Here is a 19,838-nt window from a genome sequence, read left to right as displayed (position 1 = left end):
TACAAGGTCAAATTCTAAGGCATAGTATGATTTTTCTCTAAATAAGCTATTCTAATGATTAATTTTTTATTTTTTGGGATTAAATTATATTTTATATTTAAATTTTATTTTTTTGTTAGGTTATATATATATATATATATTTAAACTTTAAAATTTATTTTTAAATGAATAAATAGATTTAGTATTTTAATTATTTTTTTGAGATATTTATATTTATAAATTAAATTGATAATTTCTATAAATTATTATTTTGACCAAAATAATATATCAAAAAACTTTTGAATTTAAAAACCTCCAAAACTATTTTTTTCATATTTTAAAAAAATATGATACCTAATCAAATTATTGAATAACAAAATTTAATTATTCAAAATAAACTCAAAAAACCACTTTTCTGTATTTTCAAAATAATATAAAACATGGTTAATAGATAATGTTTCCCTCTCTATTATGTTTTATCATTTAAATTAACTTCAAAACCCAATAGGTTCCAAAGTACTTGTTCACGTTTCTTAAAAATATTTAATACATGGTCAATTATGAGAGAAATTGGATAATCTCTCTTTATCGAGTTTGTTCATTCGGGATAAGTTCCAAAATCACTTTTTCATATTTTTTAATATGAATTTAATATATAGTTGAATTATGAGAAAAATAAATGGATTTAATATATGTTTAAATTATGAGATGTTAGTTTAAATTGTTCTTTTTCGTATCAAGTTTGGTTATTCAAGATATCTCTAGAAACATTTTATCTAGAATTTTCTATTTTTATTTCAAAGACATAATTGGTTTAATCCATCCACAAAGAAAGACATAATAATAACCTTTCACATAATAATAACCTTTCAACTCATAAATTTAATAAGAACACTTAAACGAACAAAGGAAGACGAGAGTGAAAACAACAAAATTAATATCAATATCAATTTATTTTAAATAAATTATTATCCTACTACTCGGACAAGGAATAATAATGTAAATCCACGCGATAAATGTTTATAGGTTTTTCACTTCACACAAAAATGCATTATCCACTTTCAAAATTATACAAATGTGTCTGTACCTTATTACTGTGAACGAATTGAGAAAAAGATAGGTTTTAATAACGGAAGACCAAACGATAAATCATGCATTATCCACTTCTAAAATTATAGAAATCTGTATTTATTTTATTTCCAAACCTAACAAGCACGAAGGGATAATTTTGAATTTCTTATAATATAACTTTTATAAAGATCAACTTTTACCGCGAAGAATACAATAGCTGCGTCAAAGACGGCAGCGCATCATGCGTGGTGGGTCGATCCCGATCCCTGGTGGGGAGGCTAATATCGTGCCGTCCCAACCACGTGAGCAATATTAAGCAAAGCCCACGGACAATCTCTAATGAATATTAAGGAAAGCGTTACTCTCATATACTGCGCCCACCAGATTTGACTGGCATAATCTTAAATTAAAGAAAATTTCACAATTCCACAACTTGGCCTGTAACGGGTACGCAACTCATATACTACTTTGATATTATTAATGGGAAGGTTGGCTGAAAAAAGAGTTTGCTTCTCTGCCATTTATGAAGATGGCAAATGTCAAACGAATCCCTTTCTCTTGAAGCGTGATCTGCGCCGTGCTTGTGCTCTGTGATGGGAACTCTTCAAATTTGACGGTCCATTCAATCATAACCAAATCCTGGTTATTGAGAGAGGAAAAAGAGATTTTTTTGGGTGTACTATCATAGCATATGCCGTTCGAATCTTTGAACTGTGACGCGTAAAAATTAATGTTAGTTTGTTCCGTGTTTTTCACGTTAGAGACGCGATCATAAGTCAACATGAAATCCACTTAAACTAAATTTCATCTCAATTCCCGATCCCCACGGCTATATAACCTACACTCATCTCACCCTCTTCTCTTCACAGCAAAGCAGACCACCAGAATCTTTTGGCTTTGCCAGCGATAACAAGAGTATAGTCGCGAATATGGCAACTCATCTCGGTGTGAGCGCTGTTATTCTATGGTTTGCTTTTGCCCTTTCTTCTCTTTCCATCTGCCGTGGAGCTGTTTCGGATATTGCTACCCAAGATTTCTTCAATGGAATTATATCTGCCGCTGCTGATGGCTGCGCAGGAAAGACCTTCTATACATACAGTGACTTCATAAATGCGGCCAATTCATTTTCTAGCTTTGGCACGACTGGAACCTCCGATGACAACAAGAGAGAAATTGCTGCTTTCTTCGCCAACGTTGCTCACGAGACTAGCAGTGCGTCTCAAATGCTTATACCTCTTTCTGTAAACAAATTTTTCATTTGATGTCTAAATCTTTATATGATTTTATTCCAGAATTTATAGAGATTAGGGTTTTTTTTTCCCATAAAATTACAGCTAAACAGGTCATGTTTTTGAGGAGTATGTTTTTTCTTTGGGAAAAAAACGGATATTTGGTTTTGGCATGGTTTGGCATTTTTTTGGTATAGGGTTATCATTTCAGTGATTCTAATTAATTTGTTTTTTAAGGGATTTTTGATTGATTTTCAGTTTTAATTTGTATTTAATTTATTTATAAATTTAAGAATATATTTTAAATAATTAAAAAATTTACAATTTTACTTGAAATTGTATCATCAAATTTTACTTTAAAAATATATTAAGTATATTTAATATATGAGCTATGTAAGAGTTTTCAATTCTCTTAAAAATCAAGGTAATTGTCAAAAAAAAATCTACACTATTAATTTTGTAAAAGATTAAAAGTTTGAAAAATCACATCAGTAAGAAATCTCAGGAATTCCTTAGAGAGCTTTTTAGAATTCCTTAGAGAGCTTTGTAGAGAAAATCATGTAGAGAGTAAGAAAACTGTATATATATTTCAGGGCCACATTAGCTTTACATTACAGATAAAAGTATGACAGAAGTTAAGATATTTGGAAATTAACTTTGCAAGTTGACCTTTGCGAGACTATATATACAGCTGTGCATAAGGGAAGATTTGAAAACTACAAAGAAAGTTCGAAAAAAATAAAATTACTGTATCAGCCTACAAGTAATTTATTTAATAAATCATAGAGAAATTTAAACCGTGAATCTTATAATCTTACATAATAACAATTATAATAATTTAGGAAGCTGAAGATCATGAAAATTTAAACCTGAAATATAATTTTACTTAATAAATATTAAAAATTAGTTATTTATTTGTGTTACCAAATACATTGACAGGCTGGCTGGTTAACAGATCTGTGATAATAATGTTACACAGTAGATATTTATTTATTTAGTAAATAAGCCCATGGGAGGAAGAGAGGCCTTTGGTTCATCATCAGAAAAAACTGCAAGAACGACGAGTTTTAGAAAGGGCAGCTGTCAAAAACAAGAGGGATAATATCAATTTCTTAAAAGATTAAAAGTTTGAAAAATCGAAAAATCACATCTGTGATAAATTTTAGGAATTAGTTGAGAGTTTTGTGGAGAAAATCATATAAAGAGCAAGAGAACGGTATATGTGTTACACATCCACAGTCACCTTACAAGTGAAAGTAATATACAGTTAGGAGATTTGGAAATTAACTTTGTGAGACTATATATGCAGTTGTTCATCATGGAAGATTTGAAAGATTGCGAACGATATTTATATATATATATATATATATATATATAATTAATTAATTAATGTTTTTTTAATTATTTAATGTATAATAAGATAATTATAACCTTGAATTTTATAATTTTACATAATAAATATTATAATAATTTGACACTAATAACCGATCTGTACACATATTAAAAATTACTTATTTATTTATGCTTACAAATATATTGACTGTCTGCCTGGTTAACAGATCTGTGCTACGTTGAGGAGATAAACAAAAGCGATTATTGTGACTCCACCTATACGCAATATCCCTGTGCGACCGGGAAGCAATACTATGGTCGTGGCCCCCTGCAACTCTCATGGTATGTATCTTTGTGTATATGCCTATGTATTTGGTAGGCAAGCAATTATAGATATGTGAATTGAATGGTCGGTGACTGACCGTTTGCTTGCTGCAGGAATTATAATTATGGTGCAGCTGGTGATTATCTGGGCCAAGATCTGCTGAATAACCCTGATACTGTGGCTCAGGATGACGTGACCTCGTGGAAGACTGCGCTCTGGTTTTGGAATGTGAACAGCAACTGCCACACCGCTATTACATCCGGTCAGGGATTTGGGGCGACCATTCAAGCAATCAACGGAGCCGTAGAATGCAACGGTGGAAACACCGACGAAGTTAATGACCGCATCAGTCACTATACCAACTACTGCAATCAATTTGGTGTGGACCCTGGAAGCAACCTCAGCTGTTAAGAATAATTAGCCAGCGCCTCTTCATCCCCATCGCTCTAGTTCAAAATAACCAATTAAGTGAAATAGTCAATAAAGTGATTGAGGCTACTTACCGTTGCTATTATTACAAGAGCGGAGCATAGATTGTCTCAGGTTGCAGACAAAATTCTGCCACCCATAAATAAAAGATCATATTTTATTTAGAGGTTAATTTTATTTAAAATATGAAATCAAATTTAACAATTTCAATTTTTTTAAAGTAAGAATATGATTTAAATAATAAAAATTGGCATTTTCCGATGAGGTTAAATTTTGTTTGGATGGTAATATTTATACATGTATTTTTATTTTACAAAATCTTGATTTAGAAGTTTTCTAATTCAAATATAGAAATATATTCATCACCGGGCAAAAATCAAAACTCTTTAAGACAACTAAAATTCCATAATTTGATGGCTATAATCTAGATTTCCAAAAAATTCAACCCTATTAGAAAAATCTAGCTAAATTGTCACCCACTTAATCTACTTCATCATAAATATGTTATTATTATTGGTTTCGATATTCAAAATATTGATTTGCAATGTTTAGTCAACTTCCAATAGTCCAAATATCAATTTCTAATACGTAAGATGTTAATTTTCTATATCTGATATATCATTTTCCAATTTTTTTTTGGGTAAACATCAAATAAGTTTATATCTATATTGACATAGAAATCTAAATACAACAAGATCACACGTTGGAAAATCGAATCCATTCAAGACGAGGATTAGACAACCTGCCTTGATATCAATTATAATAGGGTATCGAAGGTCCTTCTAGCATAAAAATGTAGTGTGGAGTTTGATAAGGCTTCAAAACCCAAAAAATTATTTAAATGTGTATGGGAAGATGAAACCCAAATTGTACAATTCAATTCTTTTGTAACGTTTAGATAGATATTCAATTGAATTAATTATAATGTTGTATCTGCATAGTAACCAACTCACAAGTTATTTTTCCCAATACCAGTGATTGAACTAAGATATAAAATAGAGTATACAATGCTATTTGATGTTGTAAATGCTACAAAAACTCAACCCATATTGAAACACCATTCTGAGTAAATAGAAGAACGTGGCTTTATTAAATTGCAATTTGAATGGGCTTTCAGGAAGTGAGTAGTTGCACTAGCAAATAGAATGCCACCCTCAACACACAAGATGCAGGTCTCAGTCCCGTCCAACAATGGTCATACAATCTCTTCAATCCTAAGAATGACTTCCAACAAGTCACAGAAACCAATACAATTGATATACACAGAGGGAGCTAACAATAAGCATGACATATCCCTCAACACGCAATAAACATGACAATAAACACGCTCAGTCCCTCAACAAATATGATTGCCCTCACATTCAGAATACGACCCTCTTTGATATATATTCCACGTAGCGGATGCAACAGTAACCCTCTTTGCAACAAATCTTGGAAGTAAGGATTTCACGGGCGAGGGTACATTACACAAATGGCTTCTAATGCCATGTTTTTTCCATTTTATACCTTTCAAACTTTCAGCTGAGAGTTTTATATTGAATCTAACTCTTGGTTGAGAGTTTTAAATGGAATGTAACTGTCATCCGAGAAGTTTCAAATAAAATCTAAATTCTCGATCGACGGGAAAAATTTTTAAAGTTTGATAGAATATATTATAATATATGATTCTCAGGTCTAGAAATTTAGTTTGAATTTAAATTTTTGGCTGAGAGTTTGTGTTCAATTTTTTTTTTTTTCAGAATTTTTAGCCAAAAACTTTTTTCACTCTCGGTTGAGAGTGTGCAAACCTAAGATTAACCTTGCTAAATTATTGACTAAAAGAGTTTCACATGCTTAGCCAAGAAACAATCAAAATCTCGGCCAATAAAATATTTTTGACTTTTTCTCTTGGTCGAGAGTTTGCTGAACATAGCCAAAATTCTTTCACATACCAAAAAGTGTTTCCCTTTTTCATATTTTCACCCATACGTGAAAAAGAGTTTCCCTTTTTCATATTTTCACCCATACGTGAAAATGCCACTCTAGAGCTAACGTCCAAAATTTGTGTTTAGTATTGAATCTGTATTGTTGTGATTGTATTATATTTGGTTTTTTGTTGAAAAATATGGTTGTTGCAATGGATGGGTAATTGTAGGATATGGTTAGTGTGGGATTACAAGAGATAGAAGAAGGATGGATAAGTGTAAACTTGTATTTGAGTATAATTTATGAGAAGTTTTTCCCGAATTAGTTGGCACATGATGGAAAAATCAATATTGTTGGTTGTTTTGATTCTTGGGGTTTTTTTTTTTTTTTTGTCTTTGGAGAGTTTAAGCATGCCATTTTTGAAAGATCAAGCATGCCATTTTTGAAAGATCGGGAGAAGAATACCATCTCCTCAAAGAGGAAAGCAACATTCTCCATCACATGCACCAACGTATTCTCCTAAATCACATAGTCCAGATCATGCTTCATATTTAAGTCTCAGTATGGTGATTGGTCATTCAATGCTTCCATCGATGTATCATACATTCGCTTCTTTCATAAGAACATTTACAAAGACAAACCCAAGACCATCTTTTCTCAAAGAAAATAACCCTGTGCCTCTTATAACTTCAATCTGTAAGTGTACTGCCAAATCTATTTTCTCATGTTTCAGTGAATGTATAACCCTAATCCCATATTTTCTCAAAGAAACTCTGTTTGCGGCTCCTATTGCTTCAACGTGTAAGTGTACTGCCAACTCTATTTTATCATGTTTAAGTGAATGTTGGATAATGTAGAGAGGAGTACTTCCATTAATATTTAACAATGCAACTTTGTTAGAGACATGCACTTTGCATATTTTGTTCCTTTAGTTCAAAATGTGGGTTTTGTACGAGGGATATTTATTATGGATTTTTTTTATTTAACTATTGTGATTTCAGAAACAACTTTACAACAATAAAAGCCACTGGAGTCCACAATACATGAAATTCAACATCTCAAAGTTTTGATCATTGTGACCATTTCTCTTGTGCTTCTCATTTTAGGGGCCATCATCTTCATTTTTACATATTGGACTTGTATATGGGTGCCCAGAGTCATTTATGTCTAGTTCTTCCATCATCTCGACCTCCATCATTACAAAAACAGTGTAATATTAATGACTTTGGTTGTGTACTAATTCATGGCAACACTTTCTATCAAAGTTTGAACAAGTTATTATTCAATATTCTTCTCAAAATACTAAACTTTCAATCTGGAAAAGGAATCTAATATTTTCGTAAAATGCTTATATCTATGCCAAAATATGTTCTTTGGTGGTTTTCTGTATAATATAAAAGTTTGCTATGGAGAAGGGAATGGATTTTAACATAAGCATCATAAACAAGAATTTTGGGGAAGAAAACCCATTAAAACCCATTATAGGGACTCACCTCTTTATGATTCTTATTGAAAATTAAATTTAAACTCAAAATTTTCTTAAACTAAATTGCATTTTACTTGTGTGTAGATGGCAATAATGGAATTTCACTTGGCCCCTTGCTTACTCATTTCAACTCTTTCAGAACTGGTAATGCACATATGCCATAGAGTATTATGTTTTACAAATAGCTACAAATAATTTTAGTAGGTGTAACCTCTTTCGGCAAGGAGGCATTTGCTTTGTATATAGAGCTCAGTTCCCTAATGATTTTTTTGGCATGGTCAAGATGTGAGATCAAAACATAAAAGAAACAGATGATGAATTTTAGGTATGAATATCAAGATTCCAAGTCTTTTCATTTTCCTATGTTGGTTTGAAGCATGTACCTGGAAGAGGTTTTGTGATATTTAGGATAGTGAATTGCATTTACATATATGAATGTTGCAAAGTGAAGTTGAGCTAATGCGCAAAATTAGGAATCCAAGATGTAGAATTTTCTTGTAGATTCAAACTGCATATTCTAATATGCTAAAACAATTGACTTGAATCTACTCTACTCATTAGCGGAAACAAAAATTGATAGATGAAACCATGAAGCAGAAAAGGAAGAATTTCAATCACACATAACACAATAATTTTTTCGAGAAAGCCACTACTCAAAACCCTTTCTATCTATATATTACATTAATCAGAAGATCTGAGAAGAAAATACAATGCTTTTTCAACCCTAACAATCTCCGCACAGGTACAATCTATCTCACTATTTCACAAACTAGCTCAACCCAATAATTAGCTAAATCTACTACCTGCCAAGCTCCTACTTTCTTGCAAAGTTGCCTTGGGAATTAGCCCATATTTAATTGGGAAATTCCTCACACATAAATGTGCAATCCATCCAAAGGACTTCCTCTGATTGCATGCACCATTGGTTTAATTTAGATGATTTTGCAACTGATAGTACACTGTCCCTAAACTCTAATATCAACTGGGTCCTCCTCTGAAATGACATGTATGAGTTATTTTTTGAGTGAATTATCAGTTATCTCATTGATCACTGTATGTGAATTAAATCCAATTTAATTCACTTGACCTATCACTAATCCAATTTAATTCACTTGACCTATCACTAGTTCCTCCAATAGTTAGAACTAGCTTAACTGAATTTAACTGAGTTAAATTGAATTGAATAATTACATCTCAATAAGAACTCAATCTAGGCCCCTAAAATTTAGGGATCACTCTGCATTACTCTAGATAGACTTCCAACTTGAATTTACTGAGATAACTAAGTCAACATAACTTAGTTAATTGTTACAAGTTGCTATGAGAATAGAATTACAATTTAATTCCTAATTTAATTTATGGACAAATTGAATTAAGATTTCCTTAATGTTATTTTTAACATTTCTTGTTGCTATTTCCAACACTCCTTAAAAACAAAGGAATTTAAATCTATCTCAATCTGGTACCTTTGGAACGTTTTACATGCAACTCTTATCACTGTTGTTGTTGCTACTGCAACATCTACAACCAAAAAGGCATCCAAACAAAATAAACTAAATCTAATGTGTCTGCAACTGTCTACTGGGAAAAATTGTGTTGTTGATGACTCTGCTATTGAGCCTCCTACTCTTCTGTCAACACTGTTGTTCACTCCTTAGTATATGAGTGACACTAATCCTCCTGCTATTCAATACGATGGGACCCTATAGCAAGGTAATGATCCATGAGACAAAAAAACACCTCAATGGATCCTGCCCAAATTTATGCACTCTTGGCACTATTGCTTCGCATCGCCGCACCTCTCACCTAGAGGTATGGTTTCATGTGCTCCCTTTGCCCACTTGACTCAAAATTTCCCCCTACATGAGGTCTCTACTTGAGGGGATGTATCTATTCAGTCTCCTCCTTTTCCAATTATTGTTTCTCTACAACTTGTTGAGGTTGCTTTTGAGGTTGCATGTTGAGAGGTAATTTATGCTCCCTCTCAACTAACAAGTCTCTAACATTTTCCTTGTTCCTCAAGGCTTTGCATGCATCTTGTACCTCAAGAGCATGTAGGTTCTTGACTCGTAGACCAATATGTTTCCCCTGTCCAATGGCAATGTGTTTAAGGAAAACCTTTCATTTATTAAAAATCACATCGTAGCCACGATCTTTCAATACCGCGATGGAAACAAGATTATTCTTTAGTCATGGAACATAAATCACATCTGTGAGTCTGATAGGGGATTTAGATTCCCTCTGAAAAGTAGTAGTACTAATGTCGGTCACGTTATACCTCTCATCATCTCCAAACTCTATGTTCTGTTGGAGGTCTTTCTCCTCCAAGTCACTGAAGAGATCTCTATTCCCCTTCATATGGAGTGAGGCATCGTTGTCAAGCTACCACATTCTTCCCATTACAGTGCTTTCCATGCATGTAATGAGAGTGAAATCAAGTTTGAATAGTAAAGCTAGAGCTTCACCTACTGCTACTACTACATGCTCCTTCTTTCTAGCTTTATTCTGTGGACATTTTGTGGCACAGTTCCCGAAATCGTGATAGTGAAAACAATTGATGTTCGACAAGTCCTTCTTTACGCCCTCCTCGCCTTGGGACTTCTTTCCCTTGGATTTATTTTCTTTGTTGATTAATGAAAATTCATCTTCCAGTTCTTTGAATGAGGGTCAAACCACAATCTCTCCCACTCTGGTAGCTTCTCCCTCCCATTAATTGAGTCCTGGTAGTTGTGCCAACTCTTGGGAAGTCCTAGAAGTGTTAGGCTCACCAAATCATCTTCAACAACTATAATACCGACACTTCCTAGCTTATCCTGTGTTAAGGTCCAACCTTAACCCCTTTATTTAAGTATTAGGGTCGAGTCATAGTTATAGTTAGTTAAAGAGTCAATAAAGCTCGTATTAAGAATTGTAAGTGGTTGACCCGCATTTAAGAAAGGGACCACAGTTAGTTGCAACGAGCCATAATTAATAAATAAAGTGGTTAACCCATGTTATGAAAAGGACCACTAGTCGTTAGGTTGTTGAAGGTAACTTAGCTATAAATAGTTGTAGTTAGAAGGGAATGATCATTGAGTTTTATTTTGTAATCAAGCTCTGCTCTGCTTGAGGTTACCCCCTCAAATAGGCAAGTGAACATTGCTTTTATCTTTGAATAATAAAACACTTGTTGTTTTTATCATTTTATTCTGTGTTTTGGGTTGTATTTCTTTGCATATTTGGCATTATGGAATTTCTCGAAGGTCAAGAGCATAACAAGTGGTATCAGAGATCTTTCCAGGGCCGGTGGTATCTCCATTTTTGGCAGATTTTTCTTTTGGCTTGAGACGTGTTTGACGTCTTTAAACAATGAGATTTGTCGTTGAGCGCATAAACCTGCAGATTTGGGGAGGCATGCACACAGGAAATACAAGAGGTGGTCACTCTTGTTGGACTCCCTTGTAACCTCTGTGGATACCCCTTCGAGTAGTAGTGCATTAGATAGAACCGTGCACGGATTGCCTTCCATGTACCCTTTGGGTATATTGGAAGCCCCCTCGGCTCACCTAAAACCTCGCCTTAGATAAGCCATCGGTCATCTTGTTGCTACAATACACTGAGAACAACACTCTGACAGATTACTCACGTGTATGATAGGGTAGTCGGGTAGTATGGCTAAGGGTACGGTTGATCCTCTTTAGTTAGTGCCCTGAAATATTGGGCCAAGTACTATTGTTGGACCCTTATGTATATTGCGATATGTAGCACCTGACACTCCTTTGAGACCATAGTTCCCTCAACTCTTTGAAGGTCGCCCATTATCTTATTTGCCAGATCAGATCCACCAGTTGGGGTTCTACCACCGTAGTACGATTCAGATCTAGCAGTTGGGGTTTTTTCGCCTCCACAACAATTAGATCCACCAGTTGAGGTTCTACCGCCACAATACCATTCAAATCTAGCAGTTGGAGTTTTGTCATCACCGCAGTCCAACTCACATTCATCCGTTGGGTTTCGCAGGCAGATCTGACCCTATGCGCAGTGAGGCTTGTGGCTCCTATAGTCTGGGTCTGCTTTTCGCAGGACATTAGGCAGGATCAAGTTTTCTGGAATATTACCACTACAATATTAATCAACGGGCAGTAAAACTCTTTTTGGAGTTAAAAAAAATAAAAATGTGAGGCCTTCTGGGACGCTTACAAGAGACTTGATGCATAAGATTCAAGACGACGAGTTTATCGCAGTGGTACCATTCACTTGTCAGCTTCAATTTTCTAGCGATCCCAAATTTTTTTGAGGTGAAGTCAAGTGACCGAGATCTGTGTATGGTAGAAACCATAGCTCAAGTCATGGCCAATGAGAAGATCGAGTGCCTTGAACAAAGGTTGGATTCATTCCACGAAGAACTACAGAAAATTACACAATTCATTTACAACGCCACTAAGGGGATGTTGGGGTTGCATCAAGGGGAACATAGTATTGATGAATACCTTGAAGGTTAATCTAGCCATCATATTCACTTCCATGGAAATCACCAACATTCCTATCCTCGATCGCCCAAGCTGGACATGTATAAATTTGATGGCTCTAATCCGGCAGTATGGGTAACAAAAATAGAACAATATTTCATTCTGAATGGTATCAGCGATGATGTAACTAAACTACGTGTGGGAGCCATTTAGTTGGACCAAGAGAGATGGTAATGGTGACAGTGGGATAGGAAATATCATCCCAGGAACATAACTTGGCAATCCCTTTGTGACCGCTTTGATAGAGAATCTAATTTTTTGGGTCGTCTTACTAATCTTCGATAGATAGGCACAATAAAATACCACATTGCAGCCTTTGAGAAATTGGCCATCCGAATAGAAGGTCTAGGAGATGAATTTTACTTGGAATGTTTTATAATTAGTATCAAAGAAGCCATCCAAGCACATGTTTGGATGCACCACCCACCTACATGGATAGATGCTTGCACAAACGCTGTTGAAGTGGAACGTGCTTTAGCTTCCCAGTCTCCTCGTCCAAATTTCGTAGCCAAGGGATGCCCCACCCAGGCTCAGGGCCCTACCCAAACATTTAAGGTTCAAAATGTGTCTCCAGCAGAAATGTTTGAAAGAAGAAAACAAGGATTATGCTACTACTGTGATGATAAATACTCCTCGGGGCATAAATGCAAGGAACCCAAATTCTTTCGAATTGATGTTACTGATCACAACTCATCTGAGGAATCCCCACCCCTTGGGGGACTAGAGGATGAAGTTGAGGACACCCAGCAGCACAATGAGCTCATAGCTATGACAGAGGAACTAGTTATCTCTCTACATGCTTTGGCGGGAATTTCTGCGCCCCAAACTCTCAAAATCAAATGCTTTATTAAACATCGCCCTATAGTAGTATTGATTGATAGTGGCATCCCTCATAACTTTACCCATTAGCGATTCGTCGAAGCTATTCATTGTTTTGTAAGGGTAGTCTCTAATTTCCAGGTCCCGGTTATTAATGGGGGGACAATGAGATGTGAAGGCCTTCGCGAAAATATTAAACTTCAGATGGGAGACTACCACCTAAAGACCCACATGTTTGCGATTAACATGGGTGGTTGGACATTGTCTTAGGTGCTGAATGGCTTTTCACACTAGGCCCAATCACAATGGATTTCTAGGAGTTATATATGAGCTTTAAGTAGAATGGCCACATGCATAACCTTCATGGACTCCAGGCAGGTGCTCCTTTTATCATCAACTCGCATCGAATGGAAAAGTTGTTGAAAAAGGGCCATCATGGAGTTATCGCCGAGTTCAATTCCATCCACGCCATAGAAACCACTACTCTTCATATTCATCCTGAGATGCAACAGGTCTTAAACTGCCACCAACAGGTATTTAAAAAACCTAAGGAGCTTCCACCCTCTAGAGGGGAACATGATCATAGCATCAATTTGGTCCTTGGGGCACAACTGCCGAATCTGCACCCATATCGATATCCTTTCGCCCAAAAGAATGAAATCAAAAAAATCATCAACGAACTCCTTGAAGCTGGTGTTATTCATCCTAGCATCAGTCCTTATTCATCACTCGTGATCATGGTGCTCAAGAAAGATAGGAAATGACGCATGTGTCTAGACTTTCGGGTCCTCAACAAGCTCATTGTTAAAGACAAATTCCCTATCCCGGTTGTTGATGATATTCTTGATGAACTACATGGTGCTCAATTCTTTACTAAGCTAGACCTTTTCTCTAGCTATCACCAAATACGCATGAAAGAAGTAGACATTCCCAAGGCTGCTTTCCGAAATCATGAAGGCAATTATGAATTATTGGTGATGCCATTTGGTCTCTGTAGCGCCCCATCCACTTTTCAAAGCCTCATGAATCACCTGTTGAAACCATATCTCTGAAAATTTGTCCTCATTTTCTTGGATGACATTCTCATCTACAACCTACCCTCGGAAAAACATCTTCATCATGTAGACCAGCTCTTGCAACTACTCCGGAATCATGAATTATTTGTCAAATTGTCCAAGTGCTCTTTTGGCATGGATGAAATCGAGTATTTTGGACAGATTGTGGGTCGTGAAGGTGTCTGGGTGGATCCCAAAAAGATACAAGCAATGCAATATTGGCCCCAACCAAAAACCTTGAAGAGTTTGAGGGGATTCTTGGGTCTCACCGACTACTATCACAATTTTTTCCGCAATTATGGTCGCATTGCTAGATCCCTCACTAACCTTCTCAAGAAAAATTCATTCCTCTGGACTGATGTAGCACAATAGGTGTTTATGGCTCTCAAACAGGCCATGTGTTCCACTCTAGTATTAGCACTACCTGACTTCACCAAATCTTTTGTGATTGAATGTGATGCTTTAGGTACTCGTATTGGTGTTGTCTTAACGTAGGAAGTTCGACCCTCGGATTTCACCAGCCAACAACTGAGTGGGAAACATTTCGGACAATATACCTATGAGAAAGAGATGATGGCCATCTTACATGTAGTAGATACCTGGTGACCATACTTATTGGGGCGGCGTTTCCAAATCTGCACAGAGCATCAAAGCCTCAAATATTTTTTGGAGCAACGTCTATCCTCACCACAACAAAATAAATGTGTGGCCAAAATGTTGGGATATGATTATGAGATAATTTACAAAAAAGGGCATGACAATGTAGTAGTGGATGCTTTATCACGCCAAATTGAGGATGAAAGCACGCTGCTATCAATCTCTCTTCCTATACTAGATTGGATTGAAGAAGCCCGCAAGGAATGGTTTTCACACCCCTCTCTGTCCCAACTCATTAATAACTTGAGAGCATATCCTAATTCCTCTGTTGGCTACTCTTGGAAGAATGAGATTCTTCGCTACAAGGATAGACTAGTTATATTGCCGACATCCACCCTTAAAATGCGCATTTCGAAAGATTTGCGCTCATCTCCCTCTGCAGGCCATGCAGTATTTTAGAAGACTTATGCTCGCACTCATTGTTCTTTCTTTTGGAATGCATGAAAACTGACATTCTTATTTCTGTAGCTTAATGTGATGTGTATCAACACTACAAAGGAGAAACAATCAAGTTACCAGGCACCTTACAACCATTGCCAATCCCTGCCTCCGTTTGGACGGATGTTTCTATAGATTTCATTACTGGTCTCCTGAAGTCAGGCAACAAATCAGTGATCATGGTGGTCGTGGAAATAATTTCTAAATATGCTTATTTTTGCGCTCTACCCCACCCATTTACCCCCACTTTGGTTGCTCAAGCTTTCATGGACTAGATCTTCAAACTGCATGGCATGCTCACTTCCATTGTGTCTGATCATGACCCGAATTTCACCAGTAACTTTTGGCAAGAAATTTTCAAGCTACAAGGCACCCAACTCCAACTAAGTACTACATATCATCCCCAAACTGATGGTCAAATTGAACCAGTCAACAAATGTTTGAAGACATACCTAAGGTGCTTCACTTTAGAAAAGCAGCATCAATGGGTCCAGTGGCTACCTTTAGATGAATGGTGGTATAATACTAACTATCATGAAGCCACCAAGATTACTCCATATGAAATAGTGTATGGCCAACTACCACCTTCACCTATTTATTATATCCTTGGATGGTCTAAGGTGAAATTCGTTGATCAACTCCTACAGAACCATGCAGCCATGCTAGCTCGTCTCGAAGATAATCTCAATCAAGCTCATGATCGAATGAAGCAACAGGCAGACCAACATCATTCAGAGCACACATCTCAAGAAGGGGATCAGGTATTCCTACGACTACAACCATATAAGAAAAAATCACTCAAAGAAAGGGGTTGCTAGAAATTAGCTCCAAAATTCTAGAGACCTTATCAAATAGTTCAATGTATTGGAGCAGTAGCCTACAAGCTGGCCTTGCCACCAACTTCAAAAATCCATCCAGTCTTCCATGTATCATGCCTCAAGAAAGTGGTGGGGAACAATTGTAGAATTCAAACCAGTCTTTTTGAATTGGATGAAGAAGATTCACTCTAGCTCCAACCTGAACAAGTCCTCGATATGGGAGAACGACATCTGCACGATCAAGGAAGTCCTTGACAAGTGGAAAGGCACCTCTCCAGAAGATGCAACATGGGAACCAATCAATATTCTTCAGCAGTTTCTGCAGCTTCAACCTTGAGGACTGTTAGCCTCCTGCTGCAGCAGGTATTCATTTTTCATGATTGACATTTTCACATGCCAAATATGTCATACTTTGCAAGTTGCAGTGTTCCATATTTCCAGAACAGGCCAATGAAGATGCCATGAAAGTATCCTGGTCCAAATGCCACTGCTGTATTCCATTTTTTATCACAGTTATCAGGCAGTTTTGCATTCAAAGGAGGTACTCAAGCTGGAATTCACTAACCTCCCCTTCTTCTCATTTCCCCCCCAAGTCACTTACTAACATCCCCCAAGAGGTCAAGATATGCTTGAGCCTCTCAGATTTTTCATCTCCATGACATTCGCCTTGGTAAGGATCTGCCTTACTCAAGGCCTGCTCACTCATCATCTGTGAGCCTTCTTTTCCCCAACAAAGCCTAAAATCTCATACCTTAGCGCCCTCTTTGCACCTTCATATTAACTATTAAATTTTTTATGTAACTCCCCTATCAGTTTTCCCTTTCCCTATCAAAATCATGTATATAAAACTCCCCTATGTAAATATCCCCTCCCTGGCATTATAGCCATAATTCTACTAATTCCGGGAAATCACAGTCCATCTGGGGTTGTCTTTAGCCCATCCGAGTCATAACAGGGATTAATCTGACACCTGGCCAGATTAATAACCTCCCCCCCAAAAACCCCTAAAAAAACCTTCAAAAACCCATTTTTTGCACCTTTTTCCTACGTTCTGTGCATGAAATGTTAACACGCACCGTCTTTTCACATAAAAACCCCATTCCCTATGTTTTAACCCACCGCCGCGATACATTAAAAAGGGAATATTCCTGCGAATATCCCCACCCTCTAACCCACCGTCGTTACCCATCTACCGTCAGCCGTTAGATCTGGCCCGCCACAGATCTACGATGGGCAGGCTTTCCTATATGCAACACACCCGGGCTTTAGCGTCCGAGAGTTCAGCAGTTTTGCCGTCGTACTCCCGCCACGTGTCAAGCTCTGGGGTGTGGCGGAGTCCTCTCCCCCGAGACCGCCTTTGCCCATAAGTGGTGCGCCACAAAACTGCTTACCGCCCGTGACGTCACATCCCACGTCACCCTCCGCCCAATCACCGCTTGCGTCACCCCCTTTGCCCAGTCACCATGTCGAGTCACCTGCATGCATGGCCTCCTGCCACGTCATCGTCTCTACAGGATGACGTCATGCTGACGTCATCCCGCCATGTCATCGTGCTAACGTCACCCACCGTACAGCGTCACGTCATGCTGACGTCATCATCAACCTTCTTGCGCGCAGAGGCAAAAATCGCACTTCGGAGCCCCGGAATCCAATTCTGAGGCAGTTTTTGATGAGTGATTTGCGCCGCAGGATTTTTTAGGCCGAAATAGAGAATCTTTAGGGAATCTTTAGGGAATCTTCTTATCATGCAGCCCCAAGAAGCCCGAAAAGGTGCAAAAATGACCCGTTTTCCTCACAGAGCATACCGGAAGGAACAGAAAACAATTCCAGTTGATGCAGAGGCCATTTACTGGTGATTAGACCCACAACATATCACATCAGGTGTCCAGATTTTGTCAAAGAGTATCAGAGGAGGAAGAAGAGCCAAAGAGTATCAGTCAAGATTTTTTAGGGGCTCAAGGCACCTGAACATTTATGAGGCCCCCCAGAAAGTCAAATCAGGAGGCGTAAGCCCATCCTTGCCCTCAAATCACAGTTAAAGCTTTAAATGCATACAAACAGCGAAGGTGCAGAAACCCATACTCATTTATTTCAGAAAACACTGCAGCAAGCCACCAAGGACAGCATCATTTATTCAGTGTTGATACAGCTGCCCCCAGCACAGCCCGAGATATCTTTTGCATTTATTTCTGGATAGAATTAGGTTAAGTAGTCATTTTCCCTTTATGACCTAATTAGGTCAAGATGTAATAAAAACAGTAGATAGAGTTTTTGCCCTATATATACCACCCTCTGTATAGTTTTAATGGTGGGTCAATTGAGAAGTTCACTAGGGACTCGCTGTGTATACCTAAGTTTTTCAATAATCAAAGATTGCCGAAAGCTTGGAGGGCAAACTGTCTGGTGTGAATGAATGTTTATGGAAATATGAAGATGGAATTCTCGTGCTGCAGCCTGAAACAATAAGTGCATCTTACCTCTGTTTATTGTTTACCACTATCTAAGTAGCACGAAGAAAGAATAGCCTAGAATTAGTTTAAGTACTCTCTATGCTCAATTTCTGCTATTTCTTTATGTTTTCTTCTGATTGAATTGGTTATGAATATGAATTCCTTCTGGCTCAAGTTTACCCCAATTCACCTGTGTTGGCCAATTATCTAGGGATTCTTAAATGCCCCTAGGTAGCGCCCTGTTGTCTTCCCCTGTTAGGCATAATTGAGAGATTCTTAATTGCCTCTCATTACTTAACATTTCTTTCCATCCCTTTAACCTGAAACATTGTTTCATGCCTAGCTATCTTGCTCCATTTTCCCTTACTGTTATTAAGGAAAAGCACAAGCAGTTTTTCTCCTCGACTCCACGCCCAATGGTTTGAAACCCTTAGACTATGCTCTGCCTCTCTATCTGAAAAATCAATTTTCTCACCAAAACAAAACAAAAACCCTCTGAACTCAAGAGCTAGCCTAAAATCCTTTTCAAACAAAGCTAAATCATAAAGAGAGAGCCCTCTCTGATTGCAGGTTGGCTAGAACCTGTAGTCCAAAGTTGGTTTGTGGTTACCTCGGCCGTATCCTTTTCTGGAGCTTTAAGGACAACCTGAGTGATAACATAATGGTGACTCCGCTGGGGACTTCCTTAGATAATTTCAGATAGTTTCACGAAGAAGGTAAGAAATCTCCAATGAGAGAACCAGACCTTCAGAACTGCTTTTTCAAAGTTTAGTTCTGATCTTTGATGGTGGACAGAGATCAGACACTCCAAAGTTGATCTTTCACCTGGCGACTCCACATCATCCTCATAATAAAGACTCCACTGGAGAGATGAACCCAAAAGAAATGTATGAGCAGATTAGGCTTTTTACCTGGATTTTGATCCAAGAGGTCATGTTCTTTCTCTTCCATAAAATCTTGTTGTACATATTGTTTAAATTTAACTTTTATGCTTTCCCTTTAGAAGATGTTGAAGAAAGCCCTCCTTGCACATTAGAACAACAACCTCTCAATGCTGATGATCATCACCTCATGGTCAAGGGGGACTCTTCCGTTAAATCCAATCATCCTATCCCTATTCATACCGAACCCAATCATTTAGCCCCTGTACACAATCCCTTGCCTCGTAAGGTTCCTGATAGATATAAGCCACTCATTTTGCCTCTTGTGCTTAAACCTTTTGCCCAAAAATCATCCCATGTGTCTCCCAAGATTTGATGGAGAGAAAGGAGTTACTGCCCAAAAGCACATTCAGGCTTTTGAAGATTATTTGAACATTTTTTAAGTGGAAGATGAGG

General features: G+C 37.2%; 1 protein-coding gene across 1 annotated transcript; it reads left to right on the top strand.

Annotated features, from left to right (window-relative positions):
- The first annotated feature begins 1,907 nt into the window (after positions 1–1,907).
- LOC149223973 (endochitinase 4-like) lies at positions 1,908–4,537 on the top strand. Its single transcript, XM_089383442.1, has 3 exons — positions 1,908–2,262; positions 3,839–3,953; positions 4,050–4,537. The coding sequence occupies exons 1-3, from the start codon at positions 1,980–1,982 to the stop codon at positions 4,345–4,347; spliced, it is 696 nt and encodes a 231-aa protein (XP_089239568.1). The 5' UTR covers positions 1,908–1,979; the 3' UTR covers positions 4,348–4,537.
- Positions 4,538–19,838: the final 15,301 nt, after the last annotated feature.

This window comes from Pinus tabuliformis, chromosome Q (genome assembly GCF_031772625.1).
Source record: "Pinus tabuliformis cultivar Carrire ecotype Pingquan chromosome Q, CPIR1, whole genome shotgun sequence".
Taxonomy (NCBI): domain Eukaryota; kingdom Viridiplantae; phylum Streptophyta; class Pinopsida; order Pinales; family Pinaceae; genus Pinus; species Pinus tabuliformis.
Note: the sequence above shows the minus strand (reverse complement) of the source record. Positions and strands in the feature narration are given on the sequence as shown.

Excerpts from the sequence above, each read along its gene's own strand:
- LOC149223973 (XM_089383442.1), top strand. The coding sequence starts at position 1,980 with ATGGCAACTCATCTCGGTGTGAGCGCTGTTATTCTATGGTTTGCTTTT. Across the intron at positions 2,263-3,838 it reads CGTTGCTCACGAGACTAGCA|ATCTGTGCTACGTTGAGGAG; the intron begins GTGCGTCTCAAA and ends CCTGGTTAACAG. Across the intron at positions 3,954-4,049 it reads GGCCCCCTGCAACTCTCATG|GAATTATAATTATGGTGCAG; the intron begins GTATGTATCTTT and ends TGCTTGCTGCAG.